At 42.6% G+C, this 16,042-nt stretch overlaps 1 protein-coding gene across 3 annotated transcripts in view; it reads right to left on the reverse strand.

The window, feature by feature from the left end:
• Positions 1–9,021, reverse strand: part of LOC121535143 (chloride channel protein 2-like) — an 80,983-nt gene extending 71,962 nt beyond the window's left edge. For all 3 annotated transcript variants that reach the window (XM_045206274.1, XM_045206275.1, XM_041841901.1), the window contains exon 1: positions 8,326–9,021. In XM_045206274.1, the coding sequence (XP_045062209.1) occupies positions 8,326–8,466 (141 nt within the window). In that variant the 5' untranslated portion in view covers positions 8,467–9,021. The remainder of the gene's footprint in view (positions 1–8,325) is intronic.
• Positions 9,022–16,042: the final 7,021 nt, after the last annotated feature.

Consider the following 16,042-nt stretch of genomic DNA (forward strand, 5'->3'; position numbering starts at 1 on the left):
GTCCATCATTTTATAAATCTGTGAAAAGGTGCATGGTTTTGACACAGTGTCATAAGGCAGATAGATACCTGAGGATATTTGAAGATGGGGTGACGTAATCTACAGTAGAGACCTGACCTGGCACACACCTTTCACGCTCCGCTCCAGAGCGCGCAGGCCTCAGAATAGCGCCCTAAACCGTGGATGGTCACGACCGAGTGCGTTATCGATAAACGAACGGCAGCCTTTAAATCCAATTAGCCACTATAACTGTTCCTTGAGATCAACATTTCACACTGGAATACAAACCATGAATCACTGTCACACGCGCACGCACGCACGCACATACACACACACACACACACACACACACAATGTCGGTGCCCGGCTTTTGAAATGGATGTTTGTCTTGAATCGATTTTCTCGCTGCCACATATTTTCACAGGCAGCGCAGCAGCCCAGTCACAGCAATTATGCGGAGAAAAAAGCAACACCAGACTCTCTGGGAATCTAATGTTCTTTGAATGACATTTAAAAAATCTGACAGTCACTTAAAAATCCAACAAGTCTACAGAAAAGGCACTGCTCATTGACTGTGTCTCGGGATTTCAAATGTATGGCGCATATCGCCACGTGATTTGCACTCATAACTTTTACATGAGCATGACGGGTTAGGGATTATCCCACTAAGAACTCACCAAAGTTTGCTGGTACTGGAGCGACCGATTCTCGGCCTTGTCCTTTGCCGGCATCGTCGCAATATCCTCATCCATATGACCTATCAAAGGTCCGCATTCATTTGTCACTCACCCGGTGAATTTCCTGGGCTTTAGACAGCTATAGCCATCTATCCATGTGTAGTGTAGCAAGTTATTATCATAGCCTAAACCCTCGCTGCTACTGAAGAACTAGTGCGATCTATTCCAGATGAGTAGCCACATATGCGGGTTTTTCAACGCAGCCTCCCTCCTCCACGCGTTGGTACAGTCGGTCCCAGCGGAGTTCGCAGAGAGCGGAGTTGATGTTTTGTGTTTTGCGGGGGTGGTGCAGGGTCCAAGCACAATGAGCTTACAATTATGTATTGTATTCGTTCCAATAGCTCTTATCTGTTTCTCCTTGAATCTATCCGTCGGCGCACCGGTGTTCTTTAGCCTGCAAGTGAGAACTGATGAGTCACCATTTGGTAATAGTAGTCTACCTACACGTGTTTAAAGTAAAATAAACTAAAGCAGCTTAGGCTACAGTTTATAAGGGCCAGTTTCACACAACTCATGAGTGCTCTGGGTGCAGAATTATCTATGGCACAGATCCAGGATAATCTTAACCAAAAACTATAACCATACATCATGTGCTGAAGAAAAACAGTAAACTGATCTTAAATCATAGTCAAAAAGCAATATCGTCCTACCTCAGGTCAAGAGAGTAGCTATGCCTAATTTTGGCTCAGTTAATTAAGATGTAATTGATTTCATGATCATCAATTAACCATGTATTAGGGACTCCTGGAATATATGTAACTGTGACTTTCTGGATAAAGATTAGTCCAATATCTTACAGCATTAGACATGTCCATTAAAACCAAATTATTATTAGCCATGATAGAGCAAATTAATCTAGAATAACCGTAATCATGCAGGGACAATCAAACTGTCTGATGGAACTACTAACTACAGTATTTGGGAAAAGCAGCAAAGACATCTAAACTGGCCTGCGGGAATACATTTTTGTGCCCTTCACTCTTAGAAAAAAGGTTCTGGATATAACCAAAAAGGGTTATATTGCTTGCTTCATATATGGCACCCCTACAGGTTTTGTAGGGTTATTTGATCAGAACCCCAGGGGTTCTTCTTCACTGAACCAAAATTGGTGCCATATAAGGTTCTATATGGAACCAATGTCGGTTATATACAGAACCTTAAGGGGCACCATATATGAAGCAAGCATTTAACCCTTTTTGATTCTATCCAGAACACATTTTTCTAAGAATGTAATACAGCACAGACATTCAGCACCATGGACAGCACCGTGGTCAGTGCGTTACCGATTTCAGCACCACAGCCACTGAACAGCGCCCAGCACAAAGCTCACAGCTCATGATGAAGATTCAAGACAACTGAGGCAAGTTTTGTGGGGCTGTGTGGAAGGCTGACTGAATAGACATGTTATTGTTCCCATGCCCCTTTCCCTTGAACTTAGATAGGCAATAAAATGTAAGATAATTGCAATACTGCTCTCAAGACTATAACACCTACAGACAGTGCAGTGCCCCTGGAGCAGATTAAAGGTGAGTGCCTTGCTCAAGGGCACAATGGAAGAAGATAACACCAAAGATGCTGATGCCAGCAACCCTCTGGTTGCCAACACTCCCCACCACATTTTCCCCGTTGCTAGCCCGCCTCTCTAACCTCTAGGCTACCTCCAGTGGAAGAGCTCTCACAGCAGAAAACTTGAACCATTTATCTCTCTGGAGAACGGCAGAAAGAATGGAACATGCTCTCTCTTCTGGACAGTTGTCCTCGCTGAGAGCGGTTTCCACACATACAGTGCCTTCGGAAAGTATTCAGACACCTTGACTTCTTCCACATTATGTTATTTTACAGCCTTATTCTAAAATTGATTACATTGTTTTTTCCCCTCATCAATCTACACACAATGCCCCATAATGACAAAGCAAAAACAGGTTTTTAGACATTTTTGCAAATATATGAAAAGTAAAAAACTGAAATATGACATTTACATATGTATTCAGACCCTTTACTCAGTACTTTGTTGAAGCACCTTTGGCAGCGTTTACAGCCTCGAGTCTTCTTGGGTATGACAAGCTTGGCACACCTGTATTTGGGGAGTTTATCCCATTCTTCTCTGCAGATCCTCTCAAGCTCTGTCAGGTTGGATGGGGAGCGTCGCTGCACAGCTATTTTCAGGTTTCTCCAGAGATGTTCGATCAAGTCCGGGCTCTGGCTGGGCCACTCAAGGACATTCAGAGACTGTCCCGAAGCCACTCCTGCATTGTCTTGGCTGTGTGCTTACGGTCGTTGTCCTGTTGGAGAGTAAACCTTCGCCCCAATCTGAGGTCCTGAGCGTTCTGGAGAAGGTTTTCATCAAGGATCTTCCTGTACTTTGCTCTGTTAATCTTTCCCTCGATCCTGACTAGTCTCCAAGTCCCTACCGCTGTAAAACATCCCCACAGCATGATCCCACCACCACCATGCTTCACTGTAGGGATGGTGCCAGGTTTCCGCCAGACATGACGCATGGCATTCAGGCCAAAGAGTTCAATCTTGGTTTCATCCGACCAGAGAAACTTTCTCCTGGTCTGAGAGTCCTTTAGGGGCCTTTTGGCAAACTCCAAGCGAGCTGTCATGTGCCTTTTACTGAGGAGTGGCTTCCGTTTGGCCACTCTACCATAAAGGCCTGATTGGTGGAGTGCTGCAGAGATGCTTGTCCTTCTGGAAGGTTCTCCCATCTCCACAGAGGAACTCTGGATCTCTGTCAGAGTGACCATTGGGTTCTTGGTCACCTCTCTGACCAAGGCCCTTTCCCCCGATTGCTCAGTTTGGCCGGGCAGCCAGCTCTAGGAAGAATCTTGGCAGTTCCAAACTTCTTCCATTTAAGAATGATGGAAGCCACTGTGTTCTTGGGGACGTTCAATGCTGCAGACATTTTTTGGTACCCTTCTCCAGATCTGTGCCTCGAGACAATCCTGTCTCGGAGCTCTACGGACATTTCCTTCGACCTCATGGCTTGGTTTTTGCTCTGACATGCACTGTCAACAGTGGGACCTTATATAGACAGGTGTGTGCCTTTCCAAATTATATCCAATCAATTAAATTTACCACAGGTGGACTCCAATCAAGTTGTAGAAACATCTCAAGGATGATCAATGGAAACAGGATGCACCTGAGCTCAATTTTGAGTCTCATATCAAAAGGTCTGAATACTTATGTAAATATGGTATTTCTGTTTTATTTATTTAATTTTTAACCTGTTTTCGCTTTGTCATTATGGGGTATTGTGTGTAGATTGATGAGTTAAAAAATAATTTAATCAATTTTAGAATAAGGCTGTAAAGTAACAAAATGTGGAAAAAGGTAAGGGATCTGAATACTTCCCGAATGCACTCATTACTCACTGTAAGCCTATGATATACACCGGAGGCTGCATAGCCGCATTCAATTGACATGCATAGCCCATGGCTTCCCCTGATATTTAAAGCTAGACTTTACCCGGTACACACTGCATGTGTGGTATACATTTTATCTCACCTCAGATGAGCGATGTTCGGGTCTCAGTGGACTGACTAACCATGGCCTATAAACAAGAGCATCTCTCAGATGTATAGCAGCCATACAGATCACACGGCTTTTAACACATTGAGTGATCAGCGAAAAGAAGACAGTGCAATCCTAATAACAGCATATAGAAGCAGTGTCTTTACACAGTGGATTACTGGGGTGTCACGACTTCCACCGAGGCTGCCTCCCATCCTTGTTCGGGCAGGCTTCGGCGTTCGTCGTCACCGGCTTACTAGCCACTGCCGCTCCATATATCATCATTCCATTTGTCTTGTCTTGTCAATTACACACACCTGGTTCATATCCCCTCATTAGTCAGTGTATAAGTGTTCCTTCTGCCCCCTTGTCCTTGTGGGTGATTGTTTTATGTGAGTGGAGTGTAGCTCGGTGGAGCTACTCGTACCTTGTATTGCCGGGGTAGATTATTCCCCTGTGCCTGTATTTTGTTGGCGCTACCCGTACCTTGTATTGCCGGGGTAGATTGTTCCCCTGTGCCTGTATTTTGTGGTCGCTATCCAGCGCAACTGTGTACGACGGAATAAACTCTGTATTCGGTAATTTACCCTCCTGCACCTGACTCCTTCTAATCACACTCATCACATTGGGAATAGGGATAGATAAATTACCTGGCTACCCAGACTCCTTGCTACGCCACGCCCACGGACAATAGTTTCTTCTCCTCAATGATTCTGTAACTGAGTACCTCCCTGACCCTTCAACGAATGTGAACACATTCAGGGCCGTCTGACTGGTCCAGAAACTGATAGGTTGGGCCGGAGCCAGAACACACGTGGGTAAAGCGACGGTTTTAAAATTCGTAATTGGCTTTGATGCTCTGATTGGTTCGAGATGATCCAATTGCTGATGACATTGTTTTGTACAACACCCCTCTTTCCCTCGTCACCACAAACAACTTACATGATGGCAGTCTCAGACTAAAGTATGTAGTGAACAACAGAGCAGCGGAATAATTTAGTGTGAGTCGTCAGGCTAATAGATAACTGCTTGGGGGACCAGGGGTGGAACAAGAGCCCTCAGCTCTGTTACACTTAATAAAGGCACTGTAATTAAAATGGATTGTAGACTAGAGCTGCAATGCTGGTTGCTATGCAGGGACATAAAGTACTAGCCCATTGAGTCCATACAGTGTTTTGAATCACTGAGTAAAGCTACAGCATCGATTTACAGTATGGCTTTGCCTAAGTCGTCATCAGATCAGAGGAAAAAGAGACTGCAAGACAGATCATCAAAAGGCACTTGATGACATGAGGACATTTTGAAGAGAAATTGATCATTTAGTGCCATGTTTCAAGACATTCAACAACGCTCATAGGAGTTTTCCTTATTCAATCTTCTTCTGAGGCCAGCTCTGCCCCAAGGGCAGAAATGTAACGTGATTAGTTAAGTTTAAGCAAGACATGCAATTGGTTAAGGTTAGGGTTAGGGGTTGGGTTATGTTTAGGGAAGAAATGTGAGGAGGGGGCAGGGGTACTAAGCTAACATATGGAATTGTTTCAAGATGGTCATACCATGGATCATTTAGCTATTTGATTTATAATTTTAGGACCCCTTTAGGTATAAGAATATATATTTAAAAAATATTTGATAAAATATTGAATTTGGCCTTTAGTACTAAAGCCCATATGTTTTCGTGAGAAAGCTGATTTTCGGATGTCTCATGTTCTGACAAACACCGCTGTAGCTCGACCACCTTCCACCGTAGATGCGGAAGGCCGACATAGGTGGATGCAGTGGATTGAGACGCAGCCCATGATATCTCTAGTTTAAACTGATTAATTTTGATGGGGATTATTTGTATTATGTTACTTAGATTGACGCACAGGTGTGTCAATAAGCTCTTAAGGATTTCAGACCTGGGATCCAATACATGTGTATTTGAGTATCTGATACACAGCCCAAAACAAATACTTTTATTTGAGTTTTTGAATGGTTAAATAGTCTACCTAATTGTATTTGAGAGTATTTTCTAATACTTATTTCAAATACTATTTTCAAATACCTGGGTTAAATGCATGGGAGTGTATTTGAGTCAGTGTATTTGAGTATTTCCAAATATATAAAAATATTCAACTACTTGTCTTTTCAAATAAAATATATCTGAATGCTTACTTTAAATGTACTGTATGTGAAAGTCATTGAGATATTTGAAATAATATTTGAACCCTGGTCTGTGCTAAAGTTTAGGCATGAAATGTGATTGGTTAAGTTTAGGCAAGTAATTCCAAATAGTTAAGTTTAGGGTAAGGGTAAGAGTTGGGGTGGAATTCGAATAAGCAACCTTGTGTATGGCAACCTACGTGTTATGCCCTGCACCACATCCACCACCAACATTCCACCTATGAGCTCTGCCCTCTGACTGTTGAGCTTTCAACCAAGCACATTCGTTTTGCCCTGGAGGCAGAACTGCCCTTAGAACAAGATAGAATAAAGAAAACTCCAATCTGCTTCACGCATACCCCATAATCAAAACCGACTTTGGAAACCTTTGAAGATACTCAACATTGACCTTTCCCTCACCCACTGTAGCCTACAAAACTGGGCAATCGATCACTGCATTTGTTTCCTTATGAATATTACATGTTGTGGTTTATGTGTTGTGCTGTGCTAATTTGCCATTTCGCTCCAGGCCTTAAGGGCCTTGGAGTATCAGTGGCTCTCATCATACACAGGATGAAAAGACTGAATTCCCCTGAGAGAAAGAGCCTCTGATTGGCTGACAGAAGAATTCCACTGCAGTGATGAGGCTGTTGATAGGCTGTTGGCATGGTAATGGAACAACAAAATCATAGGCCAACACACACACACACATTCACAAATATGCAGAAAGATGCACACATAATCCAAGCCATATTTATTTCGACATAGGCCCAAACCGTGGAGACACAAAGATATCATTTTCTTATCAGTGAGAAAGAAGAGTTATTACATGTGTTTTGTCTATCTCTGTAGTATCTATTGTTGTAGGTGTGTTTCTCCTTCGAATGTCCTGCAGGGTACTACTGTGGCTGTCTTTGAGCAGCTGTATTGTCTGCCCTACAGTGGTGAAACTAGGTGCTCCGCCACCCAAGAACCAACCCACTGACCCAGTTCAACCTTCAGTCTCAACAGGAACAATCCAGAATAAATACACACATGTGGAGTTTGTTTTGGCACCCCACTATGGGAACAAATTATTCATAAATGGTATGACCTACAGAGGTGAATCTGAGAGTAGAGAGAGAGAGAGAGAGAGAGTGTGTGTGTGCATCAGGTGTGTGTGTGTGTAAACACATGTACATGCACATGGAGGAGGAGGGCGGTCAAGTACCTATCAGGGAACTGAAGAGAGTCATTTTAGGATTTCCAAGTGGGTCAAACCATTTAAAGAAACCTAAATAAGATCTGCAGACTGGATCATACTCTGTCGATGACGTCATCCCAATTTTTTTCAGAGACTGCATGTCAATGAATGGATTCAATGTCAAAATATGACATACAGGTCTTAGAAGTAGTAACACTTTTATTCTTATTGAACGTTACAGGAACTACATAAAGGAAAGTCATCTGAGTGGATAAAATAGCCGTTCACGTGCGCGTAAATTTCAAGATGAACCGCAGCAACGAGGGACCTTATAAGGACCTTGAGCCCTGACGACGACTTGATGCGGAAAGTGGAATAGGATACATAACCACCTGTACCTCTTCTCCTAACAAGTTTCTGTGTCTAGATAAAGGATGCCAATAGATATATAGCCCAATCTCACTACATTGAAAATCATTTAATCTTTGTGATAAAAACATGTTTTAGCCTATAGCCTACAGACAATTCAATGTGACTGATTCAGTAACCGATTTATTTGCCCTTGAGCATGAACACATGACCGAAGTTAAATTGATACTCTATTGATAGGCTACCTGATGAAAACAAGAGGGGAATCATGACAAAATGATTTGACCCATTGTTGTCGTCTTCACCGGGGAAAGACAGGTTACCGGCGGCGGTTTGGGTGCATGATGAACTTGAGGTTGCCGAGGACTCATTCATACTCACATTTTCCTCCTCCAGCAGTTCAGTTCCTTCCGTGTGTTTATCCTCTTCGAGGCTACGGTCCCTAACCGTCAGCTGCGCCCCTCCATCCTTCGTGTAACAGAGTGAATAAAAATGAAGAATATCTCTGCGCGTTCCGTGCATAAACTCCAACTTCCAAGCTTACTTTACCCCTTGGTCAGTGGTCCATCCACAAGGAGAGGCGCTCCACTCCAGTCTCCTGTCTCATTCACTCTTCTGCAACTCCGGTAAATGTGATAACTGGTGGCCTGTTGCTGGTGCCTTGATTGGTTGTGCGCACACAGCACATCAAACTTCTGAACACCACTGCGTTTATCCGCGTCGATGCGCATACATTCAGACAGCAGCTGGCCCCGGAGCGACAGCAGAGCTACCGGATCGAGTGTGAGTGTGTGACTGTGACCGTCATTTTTTGCCAAAATGTTTATTATATAAATAAAGCTGCAATAGGCTTCCCCGTGGGGCTCAAGCTGTATCGACAGCGGGGTAGGCTACCGGTTGTTCGTGATGCAATGCGGGTTCTGTCAGTGCCACGTTTCCCCCTTATCTCATTGTGAAGAAAGTCCAGACGTGGTTGTCATTACCCGGAGCTGGTGGCGCATTCGTCTTAATTAGCGAGCGCCGTTCGAGGTGTCTGCAGATAGATATAAAGGCATGGAAGGAGTATCACTATCACTGTCTGTCTGTGGCCGTGTGCAACCTGCGACGGGTGTGCACTCAACACACTCTCAACACTTCACACAAAGCCGGCCCGCCGGCCAGCCTACACACACGCACGCGCACACACAGTGCACACTGGTTTTCTCTCTCTCTCGTTCTCTCTCTCTCTCGTTCTCTCTCTCTCTCGTTCTCTCTCTCTCTCTCTCTCTCTCTCTTTCTCTCTCTTTCTCTTTCTCGCAAACACACACATACACACACACTTGCTTTCAGTTAATATACACAACAACAAAAAATGTATGCACGCATGACTGTAAGGCGCTTTGGATAAAAGCGTCTGCTAAGTGGCATATTATTATTATATAATATGGGGTGCAATACATCTCGAAGTATCATTCTACTAGCTGGCTTGATTGTCCACAAATATGGGGATCAATGTCCACACTGAGATTTTGCTATTCCCTCCTATCGAATTATATCATCACTGCCTCTCACAGCTGCGACCCGTGGGCATTGGAGTAGCACCCGGTGGAAGATTGAATCCGAGGTGATGACTAACACTTGTTGTTCTCTTCTCTTCCTGAAATATAAATACACAGAGTAGGCCTAACGGTTGGCTACTGAGCTATACAAGGATCAGCAGGACGGCTGGTGTGCTTTGCAGTGACATCCAAATTCAAGTATTGATAATTCATGAAATCCTGCATTCACCTTGGCATGAAAAACACTGGAACAGTTAGGTTCGAGTATTCCTGGGAAAAGACTAACCATTATTCTAATGATAATCGAGATATTTAGCACTACACACTTTTCAAACATATATAACCTAGTGTGATTAATATTGATCACATTTTTATTAGTTGCTTATTATTTATGATAGCCCTTGCGGGTAAAAATTCTCATTTTACATAAGGGAATTGCACCAGTAGCCTATAAATGTAATCCTGTCAGTCCCGTTGATGACCCACCAGATGGCACGCTATCTAAACAGCTCCCACTGTGTGATACCTTTGCAGTCAGCTCAGCTCAGGACTATAAATGAAATACATTTTTAATTAGGCTACTCAAAGCAATTTCCTCTACTGGCGAATTGCACAGTAGCCGGGCCTCTGTGTCTATTCAGTTGGGCTAGGGCTGCAGTGATTATGATGACGGTGTAATCCAGAGGCTAACAATGGGAATCAATCGGTGTACATTTATGTTTCAATGTTTGTCTTCTGGGGCGGGCAGGACTGGAAGAGTTTGGCCTGACTGACTGATTGACTGACAGGGTGGTAAACAAACTTGAACTTGACCGCCTGAGGGGTATACTACAAAGCAAGATCAATGATTTAGCCAGCTAAATTGCCCAAATATTCTGTAATATTTTTTATTTTTAAAGATAAGCTTGAAATGGGATGGTTTAATTGACTCAGCAATCAAAAACACATAGCCTATCTAAGTTTAGATTTCTTAATGAACCAAAAAAGAAACAATAGTTATTTCTGTTTTTTTTAATCAAAGTTAGAGAGAGTTAGAGAGAGAGAGAGAGCGAGAGAGAGAGAGAGAGAGAGAGAGCGAGAGAGAGAGAGAGAGAATATGAGCGTGGGAGGGAAATTATTTGAAAGTGAAAGTGCTTTACATGGTTCGCATACTTTAATGACTGTGTAAATTGTAGATTATAATATTATTTTGTCAGTGATAAAAAATATCTAAATTTGGTACAATATAATAATTCAGCTTCAGGCCTACCATTGCCCCTATAGCCTATGCCTAAAGCCTATACGTGCTAACAGCTATGGAAGAATTCCAATCGCTTGATCAGCTGTGCACACCAAATAAGTAGATGTAATTATTTCACAATAATAAACCCTTAACTGGTGGATGTAGGCTAGGTAGCCTATTAACATATTCTCCTCTGAATGTTGGATGATATTTCTGTTGATGAGTCATTGTCATTGAGAGAGAGAGGGAGCGAGAGAAAGATAGAGATAGAGAGAAGGAGAGAGAAAGAGAGAGAGAGAGATAAAGAACAGGGGACAGATGTAAGAACAGGAGTTCCGTGATATTCATTCTCTTGACCCTTTGGTGTATGGAAATGACGCGCAACAGGAAAGTTGAGCGCGCTCTGGGACTTGATAACGCGAGCCCTTCCCGCTATAAAAACGTTAGAAAGGCGCGAGGACGATAGAGGGGACACAACGCACTTCAGACTTGCAGAAGGTAATTCGGAGTGGCATGGATTTATTGCCGACTGAAGACAGTAAACCTGATCGTTTTTAAATGGACCACATGAATGGACATGAGACGCAACCGAGAGGGGTATGGCGTTAAGCAGTGAGTATTCAGAGAGTGACCATTTACAGGGGTTTCATAATTAACTGAACTAATGGGTAAAATCGATTCATTTGGCGGTTAATTCAGTGGCTGACTGTATATAATAGCACCTTGGGGACAAGTACAAGTTGACTCAATTGAATTGCCCAGCCAGGGCCACTGACAGATATAGCAAAGATTTTCTTAAATGGGTTTAATATGTTATGTATGTGTCTAGGACTGCTGCTGCTGTGCATGGTAGCCTCTGAGGTGTGGGATGCTGAGACCAGGCCCATAGACTTTGTGTGTGACAGAGAGTCCAGGAGGGACATAAACACTGTGGTAGAGATGGAGGCTGCATTGGTGAGGCTAAACCTGTATGTTTTAAACAATCTGCCATTTACATTACCTTTAACACACAGAGTAGCTGTGTCGGTCTGTCCATCTGTCAGTCCGTCTTGCCTATCTCCTTTAATGTTTGTATGCTTCTCTCCTCTCTTCAGGCAGATTGTGATGCCTTGAAGACCCTGCCGTCCCCCATTCAGCTCCCCTGCATCAAGGTTCACAAGGCTTCCTGGGAGAGGAAATCGGTACGCTATCAGACACTTCAACTTCTGCTTCTCAAGGCAGATGATTTGTTTTCCTCGGTTCAGTAGCATCCAATTGTGGCAATAATTTGATGTTTGTATCTCTCTCTCTCTGTATGTGTGTGTGTTTATGTGTTACCTATGTGTGTGTGTTTTTACCACAGGCCCAGGAGAAGAGGGGGGACATAGCTGTGTCTCTGGGTGCTCTGACTGGGAGTGTGAGGGTGGTTAGGACTCTGAGCCAGCCTGGCTGTGCCTCAACTCTGCTGGAGAGACTGGAGCGCACTGTCAACAACTACCTACACATAGTCACACACCTGGACATCAGGGTAAGAGATAATAATAAATACACAATATACACTTATACACACACACATTATGAAATATTATTCATTATGCAAACAAACACATCCATTTCACCGCCCACACGTAGTTAGCTTGCTGGCGACTTGTTGATGTGCAGTGAGTGTAGGCCTATCAGTGTTGCTAAGTCACTATCGTTTCCATATGAAAAGGGGAGTATCCTGTCTTTTTCCAGTAATCTCTCATTGACTCCCTCTCATTTCATAGATAGCTGTGACCCCGGTGACCCCTGCTCTTCCTTCCCCAGGAAGAAAAGCAGATAGCAGGGCATACCGTCCCCATGACAGAGACACAGCCACGTAGGCCAAGCATAAAGAGCTTATTCAAGGGACAGGCCACATTCATTAGCAACATTTGTCGTTATAAGACTCGCTAGAAATGAGCAAAACAGAACAGTGAAATTGCAGTAGTTTCTTTCCAATTGGCATTCCCAGTGTGTCTCCTGAGTGTCTCACTCTCATCACACAATATCAACAAAGGGCTTTTGTGTGTATGATCAAATTACCAGACTCCAGCTCTAAATCAACAAATGCTTAGGTAAAGTTAATAGTGTTTGTAATGGAAACCGTTGGGAATGTATAGGTGCCATATTTGGTCATGTGCCAGTATGAAAAATACAAAAATAATGTATGCACTCACTAACTGTAAGTCGCTCTGGATAAGAGCGTCTGCTAAATGACTAAAATGTAAATGTAAATGATATGGGTGATTCCTCACGAAACTAGAACATAAAAATACCATGATTTTTGGGATTTTCACGAAATGTAAATCCATAGAAGGGTCCTTTGGAGGAAGGATTGTTGAGGCTATATGTGACATTTGTATCTTGAAGCATAATTGAGAAATAATATACACTGAACAAAAATATAAACGCAACATGTAAAGTGTTGGTCCCATATTTTTCATATGCACAAAAAGCTTATTTCTCTCAAATTTTGTGCACAAATTTGTTTACATCCCTGTAAGTGAGCATTTTGCTCCTTTGCCAAGATAATCTATCCACCTGACAGGTGTGGCATATCAAGAAGCTGATTAAACAGCATGATCGTTACACAGGTGCACCTTGTGCTGGGGACAATAAAAGGCCAGGCTAAACTGTGCAGTTTTGTCACACAACACAATTCCACAGATGTCTCAAGTTTTGAGGAAGCATGCAATTGGCATGCTGACTGCAGGAATGGCCAACAAAGCTGTTGCCAGAGAATTGAATGTTAATTTCTCTACCATAAGCCGCCTCCAAAGTCGAGATCCTGAGGCCCATTGTCGTGCCATTCATCCGCCGACATCACCCCACAGGCCACAATCAACAGCCTGATCAACTCTATGCGAAGGAGATGTGTCGTGCTGCATGAGGCAAATGGTGGTCACACCAGATACTGACTGGTTTTCTGATCCTTACCTTTTTTAAGGTATATGTGACCAACAGATGCATATCTGTATTCCCAGTCATGTGAAATTCATAGATTAGGGCCTAATGAGTTTATTTCAATTGACTGATTTCCTTATATGAACTCTAACTCAGTAACATCTTTGGAATTGTTGCATGTTGCGTTTATATTTTTGTTCATTGTATATTTGTGACATTTTGGCTTTACCCAGGCCACCTTTAAGACTCCATAATGTTTAATGTGTAGGTGCTACAAAGCAAAGATTGATGTCGTATGAAGCTTTACCGCTTGCTCTGTAAAATAAGTAGTATTTTGATTTCAATAGCACATTTCTTACATACATTTATGAATATAGAAAATTTTGATTTGGCAATTTTATTTGATATATTGTTGAACATAATATACTTTATGTGCATATCAAAGTTCCAGAGTGGGATCTTTGCTATCTCTAAAGTTATGGCCCATTTTATGAAGAGAAATTGGCATAGTAGGCAATGTGACCAATCACAGCCCTCCTGTTACTTGTATCATTGCACATCCTGAAAATCACTAACAGAGGGTGACCATTTTGAATCCATTTTCACATTCACTCTGTTGGTAATGCTTACAGATTGGATCATAACTCTAAAAGTAGCAGAGATCCCAGTCTGGAACTTTGATATGGCCATAGAGTATATTATGTTCAACAATATACAAAAATGTATGTAAGAATTTATTATTGAAATCAAAATACAATTGTATGTCATTTAGCAGATGCTCTTAACCAGAGCGACTTACATGAGCAATTAGGGTTAAGTGCTTTGCTCAAGGGCACATCGACAGATTTTTCACCTAGTCGGCTCGTGGATTAGAACCAGCAACCATTTGGTTACTGGCACAACGCTCTTAACCACTAAGCTACCTGCCGCCCGACAATTCATTACAGTGCAAGTAGTAAAACTTCATATGACACCAACCTTTGCTTTGTAGCACCTACAGATGAAACATTGTCACAAATATTACAACTTCAATTAATAATTTCTCAATTATGCTTTAAAATACAAATGTCAAGTATATGTCAACAATCATTCCTCTGAAGAAGTGAAAGGACCCTTCTATGGATTACATTTCGTGAAAATGTAAAACATCATGGTATTTTTGGTTGTAGTTTCGTGAGGAATCACCCATGTGTGTTATATTTTTGTTATACTGACTATTTCTCTCTCTCTCCCTCCATCAACCCCCCCCCGTCCGTCCGTCCCGTCCCCCGTCCCGTCTCTCTCACATGCTCTTTCCATCCTACCTATACCCCACCAGGGGTCTGTGGAGAGCCCAGTGTTGTCCTGTACCCCTCAGAGTACCCACAGCCTGAGCACTGTTCTGTGGACTTTCAGCAGACTGCTCACTGGCAAGCTGGAGTGGCTTATGGCTGATCTGACCCACGGGTGCCCCTGAAGATGATGGAGAGGAGATGAGGAGAGGAAGCTGCTTCAGGATAATGAGATGCAGCCACATAGAGAGAGCTACTTTAGAGTATTGAGACAGGCCCAGAGAGCAAAGTTGACGAAAAGAGGAAGCTGCTTTAGAGTATTGCGATGCACCCAGAGAGGATAGGAGACGAGGAGAGGGGAGCTGCTCACAGAGGAGAGTACAAATAAACAACCCCCTGCCTGCTGCCACACACCAAGCAGCCTTTTGTCTGGCTGATAATGAAAACATGTTTAATGAAACATGGAGATACGTTACCCTCTGCTGGTCATTATTTGGAACTACAGCTCACTGTTTCAGGCATTCTATGTTTCTGCAGTACTACTACTACTACTACAATGACAAAAGGAATATGAAGAATGTACGTGTTATGAGAGACAGTTGACACAATGTCATTATGATTCATGAAATTAAGGACTATTTGATGTCTTGCAATTTATGGCACCTACCAACAGAGCATTTGGAACAAGTGTGAAGCAATTGGAGTCATTATTTGGTTGCGATCATATACTGGTCCACTTTTAGTATTTCTATTTATTGTTCACTGTACATTACATTCGTTTTATAACTGTATTTTCATTAATTAATTAACCAGGCTATATAAATATTTGTTTATATTTGTATGAAATTATTCAAATTAAACCCACAAAGGAAATTGTAGCCTGCCTACACTCAAAAAAGCCTGTCTCATAATATGTCAAATTTACACATCATGTTTTAATTAAACTTTAGTGAAAGTAATACAAATATTTGCTGAAACCAACCAGCTGTTGTACAATTTTGGGGTCACGAGGTCAAGGAGGGACCATCACTAAATGGCGCTCGGTCAATAAAATATTGACAGATAGGAAGAGGTTTTGCAGGGATAGCGGCGAGTAGTGTGGACGAAATGGAAGAAATGGAGGGAAGGTTGGAGAAGCAACAGCTGTGCTGGAGTGCCAT

The sequence above is a fragment of the Coregonus clupeaformis genome, chromosome 21 (genome assembly GCF_020615455.1).
Source record: "Coregonus clupeaformis isolate EN_2021a chromosome 21, ASM2061545v1, whole genome shotgun sequence".
NCBI classification, from domain to species: domain Eukaryota; kingdom Metazoa; phylum Chordata; class Actinopteri; order Salmoniformes; family Salmonidae; genus Coregonus; species Coregonus clupeaformis.